The sequence below is a fragment of the Acanthochromis polyacanthus genome, chromosome 1 (assembly GCF_021347895.1).
Source record: "Acanthochromis polyacanthus isolate Apoly-LR-REF ecotype Palm Island chromosome 1, KAUST_Apoly_ChrSc, whole genome shotgun sequence".
Classification (NCBI taxonomy): domain Eukaryota; kingdom Metazoa; phylum Chordata; class Actinopteri; family Pomacentridae; genus Acanthochromis; species Acanthochromis polyacanthus.
The window spans coordinates 24947481-24965375 of NC_067113.1; the positions used below are offsets into that span (position 1 = coordinate 24947481).

The 17895-nt window shown below is 40.9% G+C and overlaps 1 protein-coding gene across 3 annotated transcripts in view; it reads right to left on the bottom strand.

Moving 5' to 3' along the window:
- zgc:110158 (uncharacterized protein LOC553590 homolog) overlaps nucleotides 1-17895 on the bottom strand; it is a 41481-nt gene that overhangs the window by 23028 nt on the left and 558 nt on the right. For all 3 annotated transcript variants that reach the window (XM_022193860.2, XM_022193868.2, XM_022193852.2), the window contains exons 2-4: nucleotides 8800-8872; nucleotides 8015-8076; nucleotides 3961-4045 (exon numbers count right to left, since the gene is read on the bottom strand). In XM_022193860.2, coding sequence (XP_022049552.1) covers nucleotides 3961-4045; nucleotides 8015-8076; nucleotides 8800-8872 — 220 coding nt within the window. The remainder of the gene's footprint in view (nucleotides 1-3960; nucleotides 4046-8014; nucleotides 8077-8799; nucleotides 8873-17895) is intronic.

The window sequence follows — 17895 nt, forward strand, 5'->3', positions numbered from 1 at the left end:
TTAGCAGAAATCCTAATTTACACTAAATATGAGCAACTGAATGAATGTATTGTATCTGTGATTATGCAACTCCACAATGAGATGAGATTTTAGCCATTTTAAACAGTAACAAAATAGAAAATCAATATGCTTTTGTTTGTGTTTATATTACGTGAGGCCACCACTAATAAATCAATGTTTGGGGAAACACTGCTCTGATGTCATTGGACTCTTTTTCAAATAGTGTCAGACACCTCAGTGAATTGTTGGACCGACGGCGTCCAGTTGGAAAGTTTTAACACGCCACCCAACCCTAATTCACACAGCACACGCTACATATTTAAGAGCTGAGTCGACTGTTTATACCATCACCATTATAACTTGATTGGTTGATCCTGCGTCTGGCGGGCGGCACTGACCTTCATTGCAAGTGATTTCTTTGGGGAAACCCGGAATATTCTCGAAAATCACAAGAAAAACAGTTGTGTTGCCTAAATGTAATCAATTTTTATGGGGCTGTAATGCAATCAACCCAGCAAATCGGCTGATAGAAGCATGATGTTTGAATAATGAAACACACTGTGTACTTAAAGCAGGAGATAACATGCATGCCAGCTAAAATTAATAGAACTTAACAGAAAGCAGGCACAGACAATCTAAACAAACAAAACCAACACATTTCTTGCTCTGTATTCATGAATGCATACAATTCATACTATGCTTTAGCTTTGGTTTTCCTCGTGGTCCCACTTCAACTGAGCATCGTCTAATAAAAGCATAATACTTTTACAGACAAATAACTAAATAGTAAGAATCTTTATTTAGGAAACTCCATTAATAGATCCATTAAAAACACATCAAAACAATGATAGAAATCTCTCTATGAGGGGAAATTTGCTATTCTGTTCTCCAAATGCAAAACCCTATAAGCCTGCCTCTTTGGTGAATTATACATTTAAAGCAGCTAGATACTTGGAAGCAATGATAAAACCACAACTTAAACTATATCACTACATCTGTATTTTTTCTCTAGCCAGTGTCCAGACATGTGGGGGGTAAAAAAGCAGCCCTGACAGTAACCAAAAACCTTTGCTGTGTCTCTGCAGTGCACCCAGCAGAGAGAACTGTGATAATGTTTCTTAAATGCTGGCTTGCAATCTAGCAATCCTCAAAAGACGAAGAAACTCTTTTGAGGTAAGGTGAAATTTCTTTTTTTTTCTTCTACTTCTTCTTCCGATGCCTCTAACCGGCTCATTCTTTTGAAAACCAGTAGAAAGGACCTGTGCTCAGAGACTAGCCTCAGGGGGCTGGAGCCAAAATTAAACTGGTCCCGTCTCCTCCGCTTTATCACTGTTAGGAGCAGACAGCAAGCCACCGTGTAGCACGCCCATCTACATTTATACACAGGGTTAACTGGAAGGAGGGTGTGAGCCCATCCAGCCGCCTCCTATGGGCCAGTTGCCAAAGACACACACACACACACACACACACACACACACACACACACACACACACACACACACACACACACACACACACACACACACACACACACACACACACACACACACACACACACACACACACACACACACACACACACACACACACACACACACACACACACACACACACACACACACACACACACACACAAATCCCTGGCTTAGCCTCGGCCCAGTGCTGGGATTACCGGATTAGAACTCTATTCCATTATCTCCCCACACTATACACTGCACACACACACACACACACAATGCCACACTGTCTTGACCAGAGAGGACAGGCTGAAGACAGACACAGTGTCAATCACAACAGATGACATTTGCACACACGAGCATACAGTTACAGTTTCTCCTCACAGTGGAGGAACACAACACTTCTCTTCATTAAGAGCATTATTAGACGGAATGCTGCAGTTGTGATTTCTCTTTGCCCAAAAGACGGTAACTTGTGAACCTGCGACAACAAGCATCCACCGCAACAAACCGTCCTTGGGCGAAACACTGAATCTTTACAAAATCTGGGAAGGCGGCTGACCCTGCTCTCTGACACCCAGGCAGTGTGAGACATTAGAAAAGCAGAATTACTCCATTAGTGCCTCAAATGCATTAAATATTTCCTCAAGGATGCATGCACATTAAAGCCTACAATGTAAACAGAACCTGGAGCTACACAATCTGAATTTTGAAGAGCTCTAAAGCCATGATTTTCTCAATTCAGACATGCTAATTTCTCTGTGTAGCAAAAAAAAACACACATTTTTTAAGAACTGCTATTCTCTCATGACTCATAGAAACTACAGAGGTATGAAGTAAAAGAGGCAAAATGTGGGTGTCCCTAGTTCTGGATGTAAAGGTGCCATTAATTTCCTCCTTTGACTATTGTAAAGGCAGCACTTCCAAAGCTCAGATGGCAAAGCTGCTGGCTGAATCATCGGCACAAAAGATGAAAAACTGTATGAGAAAATGCTTGGGTCTTTGTTAACAAGTGAAATAATTAAAACTGGGGGGCACTGCACATCATAAAATTTTCCAATAGTGCTATGATTCCATGTTAAGTAACATTAAAGACATCATTAAAATAAGAAAGTGTAATAAGGATAAAGAATGGTAAAAAAAAATTCCTCCAGAAGCAGCGTCCAGTCATTGCAAAACTACATTATATTTAGTGTGCAGCAAGCTGAGAATTTTGTCAAGTTGTGCCCTGTGATGATGTCTGATTTGGTTGGATAAAGCCATGGCGATCTTGTGCATTGTAACAAGAGTAAAATTGTTTGTATGGGAATAAGGGCCAGTATCGTCACTGACTCTGAATCACCAAAACAGCAGAATGCAACTCTTTTCTTTCCACTAATTCCGACTCATTTTGCTCTTTTGTTATTTCTCAAACACTTCTTTTAATACACTTTTCCATTCTTCCAAAACCTCTTCTGATTTGTCATTTTTTGATGCACCTAAATACATACGGAACATTTGGTTTGCTATAGGACAGAAACCCTGCTATAGCACAAATTATGTATTATTTACTGATTTCAAGTTTTGGTCCATTTTGCTCGTCCTATAAGAGTTTAATATCTGGATGTCGGGAGGTGTGGAAACTTGAAAAATCTAATGTACATACAATAAGAATGGACGTACAGTAAAGAAAAAGATATACTACATCAAGCAGTTGGAATTTTTCAGTGAAGGAGAAAATAACGTGGAAACTATTTTATTTTCTTAACATTTTGTTTAAGATTTTGGCTATATTCAATAGCATCTGTGGATGTATATCAGACAAATTATAATTCTAAAAAGAGTAATTTCATATCTTCAAACATGTCTGGGGATCTTTAACTTATTTGCCAAGCAGAACAAAACATTTATTAGTTTGAGTTTCTACATTGTGAAAATTTCTTCTTTTTTAACAAAATATTTCTCTTCAAGTTTTTGAATGGTAGGTCAGACAAGATAAGGCATTTAAGGACACCACCTTAAGTTATAAGAAGATGTCATTAATGTCACCATTTTTTGGATTTCATTGGCCCAACAATTAATCAACAAAATAATCCCCAACTGATTATTACACTGAATTAGAGCCCGACTCCCCACTAACAGAAATATGACAGATTATATAAAATAAGTTGTGCAATCTGAATTTCTTATATAAAAATCATTATTTGTGTGGTCAAAAAAAGTGAAAGGTCAGCTGAGATCTCTAGCTGTTCAACAAAGTCCGTTACACCCAATGACTGTATTCTCTGTCCAAATGTCCTTGAACAAGACACGATCCTCTATGTGCTGCTGTGGTTTCCACTTCAACATTCTTCACCACGCTTGACCTAACTATAAAATACATGCAGTGTTTGGCAGCATGTCTTGGCAGCAATGCGACAATAAGAAAACACAAGTAATACCTGATTCAATGGTGTGTAAGAACAGTTAATAATTTTCTTTAACAGAACAAAAGAAGTGTTGGCAGAGCCATTGTGTCACTTACGTAGTCATGGAAGGCCTTGGCCTCACTGGAGTGTTCACATGTCTCCCTTCGGTCTGGAGCTGCACAATACAAATCCCAGAATACACTGAAATGGAGGGGAGGCGGGGGGGCGGAAGAGAAAAAGTCAAAGGTTACCAAACAGAGCAATACAAGCAAATGTGTAACAGCTATTCATAACCCATTCACACACTCTCACTATCTCCGTAGCGCTCTTAAACTACCTCTTACACACTTGAGCATCTTTGTAAGAGGGCCACAATGCCAGTGTCGCCCCCTCAATCAACCTCTCACTCACTCAAAATACACACACACAGTTGCATTAACATACTTGCATGAACCTTTTATTACCCGTTTCTTGACCCTGCCCTTTAGGTGTTACACTGACTTCACAAACCCCAAAAATACCCTCTTTTATAAAAAATGACGCCTGATAAATGGCGCATTGTGACAAAATTTCATCTCATCATTTGACATTTATCAGGACAACCAACAAAAGGGGACACAAGTTTTTCTTTAGAGTGTATTTGGGCACCACAAGTGGAAAAATCACACACATACACGCTGCTAACAGCTGTCTGTATGCTACCCGTCTAAGAGGTCCCACCTGATTTAGTGGAAGTGCTATAAACCCAGTGAAACAGCAACATGGCTAACAAGACTAGTCAGGCAGCTACTTCACATGGCCTGGTAATCTGGAAAACCCAAAGCCACGTTGATTCCAAAAAAAATCTGGATGTTTTCATACACTTTGCGCTCCATGAGACAGTTATATTTAGGAGGCTTAGGACATTTCCATGATGAAATCACAAACTTATCTTGATCCCCAGTGTTTAAGCAGAATGAGGAGAATGTAGCAGATTAAGCTGATCTCAAAAGTTGACTTATCCTAACTTAACTGCGTTCCACGAGAAGGTCAGAGTGAACGTGTAAGCTACAAAGGAGTATGTGATAAAGATGGCAGTGTGTTGCTCAAGGACACATCAGCTGGGGAAATACTTAAAAGCCCCCAAAAAATCTCTCTTTTATCAATACAAGCTGGAACAAAAAGAAGAACAAGAAGGAAGAGAAACCATATTCTTCCAAAAATACTGACTAGTTTGATCACAGTTAAAAGCCAAAGTGTGGTATATGAAAAGAAAAAAATCCACTTTGCTCTCAAGAAGCTGCACTTTCAAAGTGTGAGCTTACTTGCATTTACTTTATCATATCTTACATGAGCAAACCTCCAGATTTAAGTTCTTAATTGAACAAGAGCTCCAACTTATTCTTTAGATTTACCTGCCTTGTATGGTTTCAAATTATCATTCTGTTCTTTCATTTTCTTCTTATTAAAACATGTCCTTGGTCTCATATTGCTGATGGTGCTCTATAGGCCTGATGTTCATTCTTCTGACTCAGCAGAGACAACCCCCTAGGGTGAAAAGTTACACTGTACTTTTTAAGACCATTTAAGGGTATATTTACAAGTCTGTGTGTTTAAATCCACAGGTTTTCAAATGTGTTCTCTATAAATATGTACAGTACTAATTTCATTGCAGTGAGTCTTTTAGCGAGGCAGCGACTCTATTCCAAATCCAGCGACACAGTTTTTGTAGCGGATAATGTGCCATTTTCATTTGAAACGTGTTAGAAATTTTGCAGTAATTGGTAATTAGATTTACAGGGATAAATCTGGTAATTTCCCATATTTTTCTTGCTGCAAACACATACAGCGAGAACTGAAACCAACAATAAACTGATTCTTCTAAAAAGGTAGTTAAAGTAAGTTATCCAGCCATTAAAACGCATAAGTGAGTCACGTTGTTGCACTGTTTAACATGTTTTTTCATTATGATAAACACAGGCAGTTTAGACTCACAAACATCATCCTGCTGCTACAAACTGTGAACCAACTGCAACACTGAAAATAATCCCCATCAAATACACAACTTCACATTGTTTGAGCAACATTTGATAAATACTGCAGTGCCCAGCTGTTTTAGGGAATTATTCAGCATCTTTTAAAAATACAAGTATATATTTATGACATGGTTTTGCAGATTTATGTGTTCAGTAAGAACAACAGGCTTTGAATGCCTCATGAGAAGTGGAGAGATAAAAAAAAACAACAACAAGGAAGGACTTATTTGATTGTAGGTTGGGTTTTGTTCTAATTATGAGACTGTTTTACAACAAGCAGGAAAGAATTTGACCAGTCAAAATAGTGTTTAACTGCTGTCACAAAGCTAACTAAACCTGGTTAAAACTGTGACTGTTTTAATTGAGTAAGGCATTTCAGTAACTTCCTTTTCGGCTTAGATTATCTTCTGACCTGGCTCAGAGTCTTCAGCTCTCTAAGCTTCAGAATTATTTCAGAGAAGTCCAGCATGGATTGATTGAAGTCTCAGTAGTCTTAACTACAGTCACACGTGGAGTGGAACCCTTTGTCAGTTCAATTTTTATGATTTAACAATTAACTAGAAGTTAAAGGGTTGAGTATCATTAGATTGGAAGTATATTTATATTTCACTCATTTGCATCGACTGAGTCCTCAGAAAGGACAAATATCAATAAGTTTTCCAGCCTGGGTTTGAAAAATGTATGGACTGATTATTGGGGCATTTTCCAGGTATCGGTATTGTTATTTTTAAATAACCGATTATTGATAAACTTGGGTCTGTTTTGGGTCTGATGCAGCTGCCGTTCTGCCTGCAGTCACTTTGTGGTCTCAGCAAAGTCTTTCTAGTAGAGAAACAATTGGATATTGGCAGCTCTCACAGTGACTAAAGCTATGCAAATAGCTAAGTTATAAGGCAGCCACAGGTTACTCTGAAACAGTATCTGGACAAACTTCAGTAAGACCGCTTTAAGATATGGACGTTTGTGGGAAATAAAAATAATCGAAGACAAAAAGACTAAGAAAACTGAGGACAAACTGATTCATTTCAATCAGTTGTTCTCACAGTAGGCAGAGATGCTAACGTGTGATGATCTGATGTCACCACTTCTATTGCTACAGCACATACTCATTTATAGAAATCCATTTTAATGAAGAATCCAAGTTACAAATGACAGGTTCCTTGGTATCACAGACATCATTAATTGTTGATAATCAATAATTGTCATTAATATCAGTCCTGAAGAGGTCATATCAGTCAATCCAGAGGGTAAAAAACTTGTACATGTGGAGGAAAAAATGTGATTCTTGGTCATAAGCTTGCAAATGTGAGTTTTCTGTCGTAAAACATACATTGTAGCGGCTGGAAATGTGAAACCACAGGCGACAGCAGTGTCTAAAAACAAGTGAAACTGCTGATCAGAGCTTAAGATGTTGACCCTAAAGGTCAAATCTTAGCCAGGGGCAGAAATGACAGGAGAAGGGGGGTGAGAAGGTGGTAGAGGTGACACAAAGGAAGCTGGAATGTAACGGGTTAATCTGCTAAGAATCCCCTCTCCCACGTGAACAAAGGGGGAAAAAGGGGGAGGTGGGGGGCACACAAAGGGTGAGGAGAGGGTGAGGAGGGGGAAGGGAGTGTCGGGGAGGAGGGGTTCATTCCCTAACCATCTGGATCTATTGTTTCAGAAACTAGAGGGGGTGAAGGCTGGAGAAGCTGGAGGAGGGGAGAAGACGGGGTGGGAGGGGGTCACGCCCTCAGAGAGTCTGGTCAACCCCGGGGTTGAGACTCGGCTAGACCTCCCACCTATGGAAGTTCATAATAAATTAGGGCAAACACCTTTAATTAAATCACAATTTATAGCTTTCTCCAAGCCCCTGTTTGTCTGATGTTTATATACATTATGAGTTTCATATATTTAAAAATAAATTATGGCTCTTTGAGGCTATGACAGCTCAAATGAAGCTACTGTTTACGCATATTACAGTAATGAATTATGTAGGGTCAAAACAGACACTGGGGCCCCATCAAGAGTATATAGGCGAGGAGGGGGAAGACATGTACTGTAAAATATGTTTACACAGTCAAGCAAATGAAATGGACACGCTTATCAAAACAAACAAGGATAAACGGAGAAGAGTGGCTGCCTACACTGGGAAAAAAGTGAAAGCAACGCTTACCACCACCACGAATGGAGGAATCCAGGGGGCTCCCCTAATGTAATATTCTTCTCCCATCGAATCTTGAGGAGAAGAGAAGAGAAAGAAAAAGAAGAGGAGAAAAAATAAGAAGTCACTTGCAGCCCCTAGAGAGAGGATTATGTCTGCAGGTCCAGGGGTTAAGAACATATAATCAGTCAGTCTCAAACTGTCATTGGCCTCGAACGTGAAGATCGACATGTTTCTAGCTCTGTCGATCTCTATCTTCCTGATTCTCTACTTTCTATTAGGCCTTGCCTTGTTTCTCTTTTTCCATGTGAAGTACATTGATGACCTCATTCACTGTTAGCTTGCTTGTGCTCTTTACAAACAACACAATTAGCTGCAACGTCCACAAACAATGACATCAGTTGGTTTTCCTTCACCACTTCACTAAGATTCACCATAGTGGACACAGTGAGCGTGATCTGGTGTAACTTTATAGGATGTCCTTATAAACAATTTACACAACACCTTGCACCCTGTAATCATGTTCAGCATGTTTGCACTGACAATGTATGTCTGAGAAGGTACAAGTTGTGGTAAACACGTGCTATAGTATGGACATGTTATGTAAAGCTTAGTAATCAGCAAAGTTGTTTTGCATTCATAAATAATCAAGGTCTGTGTCTCAGGTAACATGGAGCTGCTTGAAGTTAAAAGAGACAGGCGATTTTCACAGAAAGACAAAGAATGAATGGTTCTATCACCTGTCAGTCTGAGCTCAGTACCTTCTAAACTGCTCTGAGTTATAGATGCCTTCTTACCTCAGACAGGAAGGTCTGTGCTGACTTCTGTGCTCCGACATGTAGCAGGTACTCGTACACATATAACGCTAACCTGAAGGTAAAGAAGAAGAATGTTAGGGACTGAATTCAGTCTTCTCCCCACCAGAATGAAGTCAGACTCCTCTCAATTTTTCTTAAATTTTACCACATAATACAAGAACCACAAAGATAAACTGTGACACTGACATTTAAAATGCATTTTCCATTTTCACAAAAACACTCCCTGTAGATAAAATTGCTCATTTCACTTGATTCAGCTGGAGTAATCTGTGCCACAGTAACTGAGTTGAGACTAGAGGCTTCAACGTGCACAACTTACAAGCTAGTTTCTAACTGTGTCTATCGATAGCATCTATCCATAAGCAGATATCCAGCGAGTGAGGCGTTTTGGCTACAGTTAGATTTATATTTCGCTTCTAGGAGAAAATTATTTTAAGTCTGACTTTGATGAGTCAATTAGCACAAATGTAGCACAACACTGGAGTGAAACTGTGAAAGTGCAATTATTATTTTTTCTCTAAAATCAAAGAATAATTCTGATAAATAATCTCAACCTTTATCAAAATAAACATTTTTGCTGTAATCATGCAGCCCCAGACCTCTGTCATTTGACATGCAGAAGAGTGATAAAAGATTTTATAAAAACAGAAAAAAAGAGGTAAAATAGCAATCTCCACAACTGTGAAGATAAATACATTCAGTTAGAGTTTTCTATCACCAGAACTTGTTGGCTATTATTCTCCCACCTACACCTTCATCCTTTTTCAACCACAGGAAGTTTCAGTATGAGCGGGCGCAAAAAATTGCTGGGCGGGGTTCGACACTGACTAAGCAAACTCAGACATGATAATACCAAAATGCACCTTTTATTCTGCTCTCTTGGTGTAACAGGCTTTCCCTTTCAAACACAACCAACATCAGCCAAAATTTGGCTTTTTGGCTAACATTTTTTCCAATGATCGGAATTGTCATTACAGTCTAACCTGGCAAGTCTATATCACAAAGGAAAACTGTAAAGGTCTGTGCCTGCCCCGAGTTCCTGTGGAAAGGCACCACGTGATCTTTAGTACGCAACTTACTGAAACAAGTTACATTTTATTTTTCTTGCTTGGTGATTTGTTTTCTCAGTCAATAGATGGCTGCATGACTGTCACTTTACCATCTGCAAGATTAAATAACAGTCCATCCTCATTCCTATTATTAATACTAACAGGATCAAATACTGCAATCCGTCAGGTTCAGGAACTTTCAAGATGGGATTCAGTGGGACCGAATTCTGCTGAATGCCACCATTTAATGAAGCATTTCACAGCCACTTTAATCAACAACATGGAGCATTAGAGGAATGGACCAACAGTGAATCCACAAGTTTTGTTGTGTGCAAAAATAACAGTAAAACCACCGTCACTTTTTGAAACGCAAGCTGGCTAATTCGCTTAATCGTCGTGGGGCTGTGCAGTCAAAAACACATGTAACAAAGAGCACTTGTTCCCGTATATAAAACTTCTGAAGACTTCTGGTGGAAATGCAGTTATTCAGTAATGCTACCTTCACTTTGATAGTTCCTTGCTGACTGTAAAGCCCTCTCTCAGGAGACTGTTGGGGCAGAAACCATGAAACAGAAACTACAACTGGCTCAAGGTTCCTGTTGCTGAAATGCAGGTGAAGCTTTACACTACCTCTGTTTGGATAGAGCATAAATCCCACTTTAAGTTTCCAGGGTTCCAGGTGGCCTGTATGATTTTTCCACTACTGCTTCTGTGCATCTTATCAAGCCTAATCCTCCAAAGTCCTCTAATCACAAAGGAATCACAAAAACACTCAAACAGCACTAAAAAAAAAAAAGTGATCCGACTGAAAGCAGCACATACTAACAGAAATAGCTGCGTACGACGGGCATTCCCTCCAAAAAAGCTCTCGTTGTCAGACTTTTTTTTTTTTTTTTTTTTTTTTTAAATCGCTGCTATTATAACAGGCCAGCAACACTTGAAAATGGCAATCCACCAGGGTCTATTAACAGACAGAAGAACCATGCTGTGGAGTGGGAAACCCCCATTGGCCCAACATTGTACTCCTAACTCCTTCACTTAGTCATGTTTAATAGGCTGTTAATGGACCATCAATCGACCGGCGGTGTGGATATGACAGTGCCCTGTGTGCCCAGAGCAGACGGTCCTCTGACAGGCCAATAAGGTCCTAATGAGAAGGACAGTAGCTCAGTGTCATAATCCCCATCATTAGTCAATGAACTGATCAATGAAACATGGTTTTCAGATAATCAGGCTGTTGTGCACTTTGTTTTTAATCACTGACAGCTCTTCTGCTTTTCTAACACTGCCTTCCTTTCCACCCTTACTGAATGGTGACATGAAATTAACATTTATTTAAATACATTTTGTGCATTAAAGCCACTTAAAATGATATATAGGAACATGACAACAAACTGGATCTGAAGCTGATAAGCGGGGATACAATTTATTAACCACACTCAATTTGCAAATGCTAAATTTATCTACATGTTCCTGCATCACCACACATCTAAAGTGCTTATGAACCAGGTGAAACCCTGAGGGGCGTCTGCTGAAAGAAACTTAATCTGCCACTATTTCAATCATGGATTGAACGTTTAAAGATCATTTTTCAAGCAAATATGCCAAATGCGTGATGACTTCAGGTGCTCAGATGTTAGACTTTGCTGCATCTTAGTCACAGCAAATTGAATAGATGCTGGGACTAATGATGGCATTTGACGGTGTCACCTTGTACTTTGGGATTTTATGAGTGACATTTTTTCACTGTGCTCCAAGTCTTTATTCACCATTCAACTAATCCAGCAGATTAACCTACAAGTAAGTGATGAGTAAAATCTTGCAATCCTGCAATTTGAGTTTATTTGATTTGCAATTCTTTCCACAATTCAGGTCAGAAGCAAAGTGCTACGTTGTGTTTTGGTTAATATTTTGTCTCCAGCTTTGAAGAACACCTTCTCCGCTCCAACTCTAGTACAGGGGAAAAGTCATTAAACCCAAAATCTGCCTTAAACACTTGCCTTGCCTTTGAAGATGAACTACTAGATAACTCCAGCGTGTGCATGTGGGACACCATCCAGGTGCTGCCTTTGTATTTCACTTCTGCCTTTTTCATTCCACTATAATAACATTGGCATTATTTTTTTGATATTTGTGACTAAACTGAGAACCTTAAAGCTGGTAAGAACTGCTATGTGAATCATTTCTTTTTACGCACCCCTATTAATCAGAACTAGAAACATATAAACGCTATGATATATGGTGTTCCTATTTGTTAATAGCTGACACTTGTGTGTCACTGTAAAAAAATACCCATGAATAAATAAGTGTACCTAATAGAAATGTCCACATGGGGGATAGCAAACCAATGAACTTTTCTGTGAGGGGGAAGGCAAAAATGCATTCATGTTTAGCACCATTCCTGCTACGAGGGAAGAAAAATGACAACTGCTGCAGTGTGATACGATAGAGATATGATCTTTGCCTGACCTGTTGTTACTACTAATGGCATGCAAATGTTTAAAATATGCATTGTTAGTATGCAAATGTGGTCTGTAACAGATATGAATAGGCAAATAGACAGTAAACGAAGTATGGAGCCGACGGTCCCTACATGATAATCCTTGTCCTTCACATGGAAACAACACAAGCAGGGGACGGATTCAAGGCTAGGAGCAGATTTCAGTGTGTGTTTCTTCAGAATTTAAGATGACACACCAGCAAATGTGCTTTTAAGATATGCAGAGAGCAACAAAGTTCTAATTCAAGTGTCCCACATGATCAGCTCTGCTTCTATTCAGAGTGCTTTCGTAGGTATGGAGAGGTGCACTTCACATACTAATGAACACGCTAATATAATGTACTATATCATACAAATTACAAGACTAAAAGACAATGCTAAAAATTACATCAATACCTCTGTACAATGTACTCACACGCCAGCCTTGTACCAGAGTGTTCCCAAGAAGTATTAGTAGCCTGCACTAGAAATAAAGTAGCCTGCACCACTTTTGCGTAAAAGGCGCACAAAATCTAGGGGGGTTTCGGGGCATGGCCCCCCAAGAAAATTTTGATTTTTTTAGTGCTATTTGGTGGCCTCTGGTGCATTTTATTTGTGTAATTTAACATTTTTCTAGCACTTGGTTTTTTGTCATGTGATTTGTGTATTTAAGTACATTTCATCAAAATGTGAGTTTTAAGTACATAATTTTCATGCAAACTGCACTTTCACTAGTAGTATGTGTGTCTGGTCTCTTAGTAAACCTCTGTAGTATGCTGTCTGGCTTGTAACATAACTGCATGTTTAGCATAGATGTTGTGCATCTTTCTGTATGTTTGGTTTTGGGAAAATATTAATTAACCTAATTTAATGACTATGTGTGAGACCTTAACTACGGGATAATAGACTGGCTGAGTGACTGCTAGCTCTGAAAACAAAAAGTCATTGATTATTATACAGCAGATCAGAACATAAATTAGAAAGTCAAAATGCCCAGAATATTTTTCTAAGTCCAGATGTGAAAAAAAAAATTGGCCAGGACTTCTCCTGTATTTTATCATTTCACTCATCTTACAAAATATTTACAATCATTTAGAGCATTCATGAAAAAGGCTAAATTAGATCTATATGGGTAGCACCCAGAATATTTTCCAAGTCCAGACATGAAAACAAATTGGGCAGCATTTTTGCTGTATTCTGTCATTTCATTCATTCATAAAAGGTAACTGAACAAATCTATGAAATCTAAGAAATGTTTACATTCATGGGATTTGTTTCAGTAAATGTTAGTAATGTCAAATCATAGTTTGCAAGCAAAAAAAGTGGTAAATACCTGTTCTCTGTTTTTTAGGAATTCGCGATGTTGCGATCGCGCGAAATCAACCAATCTCCGCGAATTTTGTGCGGCCTTGCAATTTTGTCCAATCACCGCAACTTTCCCGCAATTTTCGCCCGCCTCTCGTGAGTTCCACCAATCATAGCAGGTCCCAGCGCAAACGTAATGCACGTACGTCACTGAATTAACTTCCTGTTTATGGTTTGAAGATGCAGACATGTGCGATACTAATGTCTCTCATTTACCAATCAAAATGACTGCTGAAGACCGTGATAAACAATTAATTCCCTCATGTTCTTCACCAAAGCGGAGCTAAACTGTTTTACAACCGTGCAATATTGTGGTGGAATACAAAAAAAAGAAAAAAAAAATCGATTGATACACACTTTTAAAAAAAAAAAATCACGAAACATATTAGAACAGCTGAAATGAGCGGAGAACAGACCAGACAAATCACCATGATGGAAACTGTTGCATCCAGATCTGTTAAGAGCACTGAAAGAATGAGGTAAATTAGATTAATTATTCCACCAAAGAGTGGAGAGAAATGTCCGTGTCGTCCGGAGGGTCGACCACTGCCTGAGCGGGACGCGGCCGCCGCTACCCGGAGGTGGCGGGGGGCCGGCGAACCGTGGTCGGGCAACTGGGGCAGACGGGGCGTCTCGGTCTCGCCGCTGAGAGCCACGGCGGAGTTATGTGACGATCAGCGTGTGTGAATCATTTCCTTGTTACCCACATCAGTCAAAACGGACTCAGATATTTGAATGAAGTTTTCAGGGTCGGTAAGAAATGACACAAGGACCAAGTGATTAGACTTCGGCAGTGATACGGCTTAAAGTTTGGATCCACGTATCGGTTGTGGGAGAGCAATCTGCGGACAGATGAGCGCTAATCCGCGATTCCGCGGGCCGCGGTCGCTCTCGGAACACTCTGCTTGTACATTGTGCAACCCTACATACTTTCAAGACTATTCACAACATCCCATCTCACCATAGGCAACGAAATAACTAAAACAGACAAAATTGTTCATGTGCAGTGTACACTGAAAGACTGCCACAGTAGTTGAACAGGTCAACACGAGGCGCCAGGCCTGCCAAGCTCCTAACCTGAGCTGTACGTAGGTTGGATACTGCTTTGTTGAACAAGCTTTTGTGCTACGCCATGGGCAATTAAAGTTATTGACTTTTGAAGAACATTTAACGACTCCCCGACCTGTCTAAAAAACACTGAGTGCAGGAGTGAAACCGAGCATCCAGAGAGAGCAGAAACTTTGCTCAGTGCTCGAGTAATATGATTCTCCGAGATACTACGCTTTATCTGAAACAAGCATCAAACCATAGTTGCAAACATGAGTCTCAGTGGACGATAATGACCACATATGAACATGTGACATCAGTATTTTCTTTTTAACTGTGTCAAACCGGATTGAACATGCATATCTGCGCTTCTTGTGTAGAAAGGATAATGGTTTCAATATGCGTCTCTGTACACGTGAAACAGGCCATCCTGCTCAGAAGGTAATAAATAGCTAAGGGTGTTTCCCTCTAGCAGACGGCCACCAAGATAAGAAAACATACACAAACATGCAGATGAACAGTAAAAAAAAATAGAGCAGAAGTCGCTTTGAATTCTCAGCTTTCCACAGTAAATGACACAGATGTATCACATTCAGATGTAAATAATCCAGCCATGCTGCACAACAGTGACATATACAACAGCAAAGAATACATCCTGGTTATATCCACTTCATTATTTCAAAACGGACAGTTGGACGGATTGTTTGTCGTACAAATGGTCGACGCGTTAAGAGGCTAAAGACTGCACTTCTGCTGAGACACGCACACACACAAACACTTGACCACTTTAGCCAGGGGAATCTGACCACTTTCTGAGGCCCCTGGCAATTTGTAGGTCACAAAGCTCTCTGTGACCGCTGGTGTAGAGTGTAAGTCACTGCCACTTGCAGGTCAGCCTAGTACTGGTCCACACACAAGCTCCTACATAGCACACACACACACTATACATGATGGAGCATTTTACCTCTGCACTTCGCTTAAACGCCTAAAGATTCCTTAGATCTGAAATGATTTGGAGAATTTTGAAATGCCTGGCAAAGGCTCACAGGAAGCTTTAGGATACAGCAAGTGCTTCAAATATTGATACTGTTTGCATCTCCCTGTGCACTGCAGGCTTACGGGCTTTCTCAATACATGTGCATCCTTATAGAGGAGTTTGACTCGCAGTAGGAAATAGTTAAGGACTTTTCTTATGTCAGGGGATTGGAGGATCACACTGCAGATGCCCCCCCAAGAGGTTTTCAATGAAATTTTTATGTGTGGAGTGAGTGTGTGTGTTTTTGTGTGTGTTGCAATTGGGGCGGCTTGTGCATGCACCTGGCCTACTGCATTATTAAAGCTCTGAAGCTAGCTCATAGAAAACGAGGAGAAGTTTGAGGAGTGGAGCCACTATAGGATGGTGGAGCACAGGGAAAGGAGTGAGAGATTCGCTTTGACTGGAACTTATGAGGGGATGTACCTGGGTTTTTTACTAGAGGAAGAAACAGTAGGGGATCAGAGGAGCAGTCAAATTGTGACAGAGACGAAAAAGAGGACAGCGGTGGTCGCTCTTGACAGGCAGAATGAGAAATTATATTCGCCAGCGAAGGGAAAATATCTTAAAGACAGCACCAGGAACCTTCAACGGCCTGTTTCTAGGTTTGACACCCAACTTTTACACCATATAGCTGGAATTCCACTCCATTTGCTCAAGATTTCTGCACATTCCCGACTCTCGTTCATGCTTAAACAAAACGTTGTCCCTCCATCACACCATGTGAGGTGACCCCTGACCTCTCTACCCGCCATTCCCTCTGCGTCCCGAGGTGGGACATCGGTGAGCAGATACTTGCACGGAGCGAGAAATCTCCCCGACGTGCACCATCGGCACACCTGACATCCTGCCCGAAGCTCCCGACAAAACCCCCTCTTTAAACATGGATGAGTCTGCCCACCATATCTCCCTCTCTCTCTTCTGTTTCTTTCTTTCCCTTCTGTCTCTCTCAACTCTGACGCAAAGCCGAGAGCAGCTGCTTCAGTCTGTCTCAATAATTCAACACCGAAGTGAGGGATGAGGACTTTGAGGACCAGCGGTGGATGGGAAGCGAGAGTCAGGAGGCGGATGAAGGGAAGACATTAGGGGAGAACGTGGGCTCACAAAGGGAGGTTTGCTGAGGTGCTGGTCTTCATGCAAACATTCACATGAGCCTGACAACTGTGTCCCACTTCACTTCCCTAACCGGCTGCCTGATCCTAGCAAGTCTGGTGTGTCCAACTCATGTGCTGTGAGGAAGAAGGGCACAACCTGTGACTCTTTCTTTGCATCTGGGCGGCTGTGCAACTGTTACATCCAGCAAAGTTTAATTAAAGGCTTTAATGATTGCCAGCATGAGAAGTTTGGTGTAGATGGTGGCTTCTATTGTGGCTCTAATGCACAGAGGTTTGTGCAATTAATATTTCAGCTCGGTGTGAATGCTCTGCAGCTTGGTAAAGTGTTGGTAACCGTGAGGCACGTATCTCCACAGCGAACAACAGGCATCGAGACAGAGGGATGCAGACAAAGGGACTGGAGGGCTACAGCTCCCCAAGCTAACACCGCCTAAGTTTCCGGACAAAACCGGCCACTGTGAAGCCCCATCTCCGGAGCTAACACGGGGAGCGGTGCGGGGAGTTGAACCCCGCGAGTGAGTCGCACAACTCGGGGTAGAAAATCTGTACGGGCCACAAAAGTTACGAGGCGCAGCTGCACACGGCGGCGGTTCCTCTCCGCTGCCCGAAAGCAGCCAACAGAACGGACACAATACGAGCTCCTGAGCCAGTCTCGGCGTGGAACAATAACTAGAACACGTTCCTGTGCTATTCTTCTAACAAAGCCCCACAAACAGCTGTATTCTATTTTTACCTGCCGCTTCGGCGGGGCGACACAAAAACCGAGCTAGCTTACAATGCGCGGCGTCACTTCCAAATGCATTGTTCCGAGATGGAAGTGGGATCCCCATCAATGCTTCCCCTCACACACACACGCACACATATACAGATATACACACAATTCAAAAGAGCAAACGCTAGTGCACATTCAGTGCATTATCACTGGAAACACGTGCAGAAACACTCCTGCATGTGGAAGTGCAACAACTTTACTCTCTTTTTTGCATC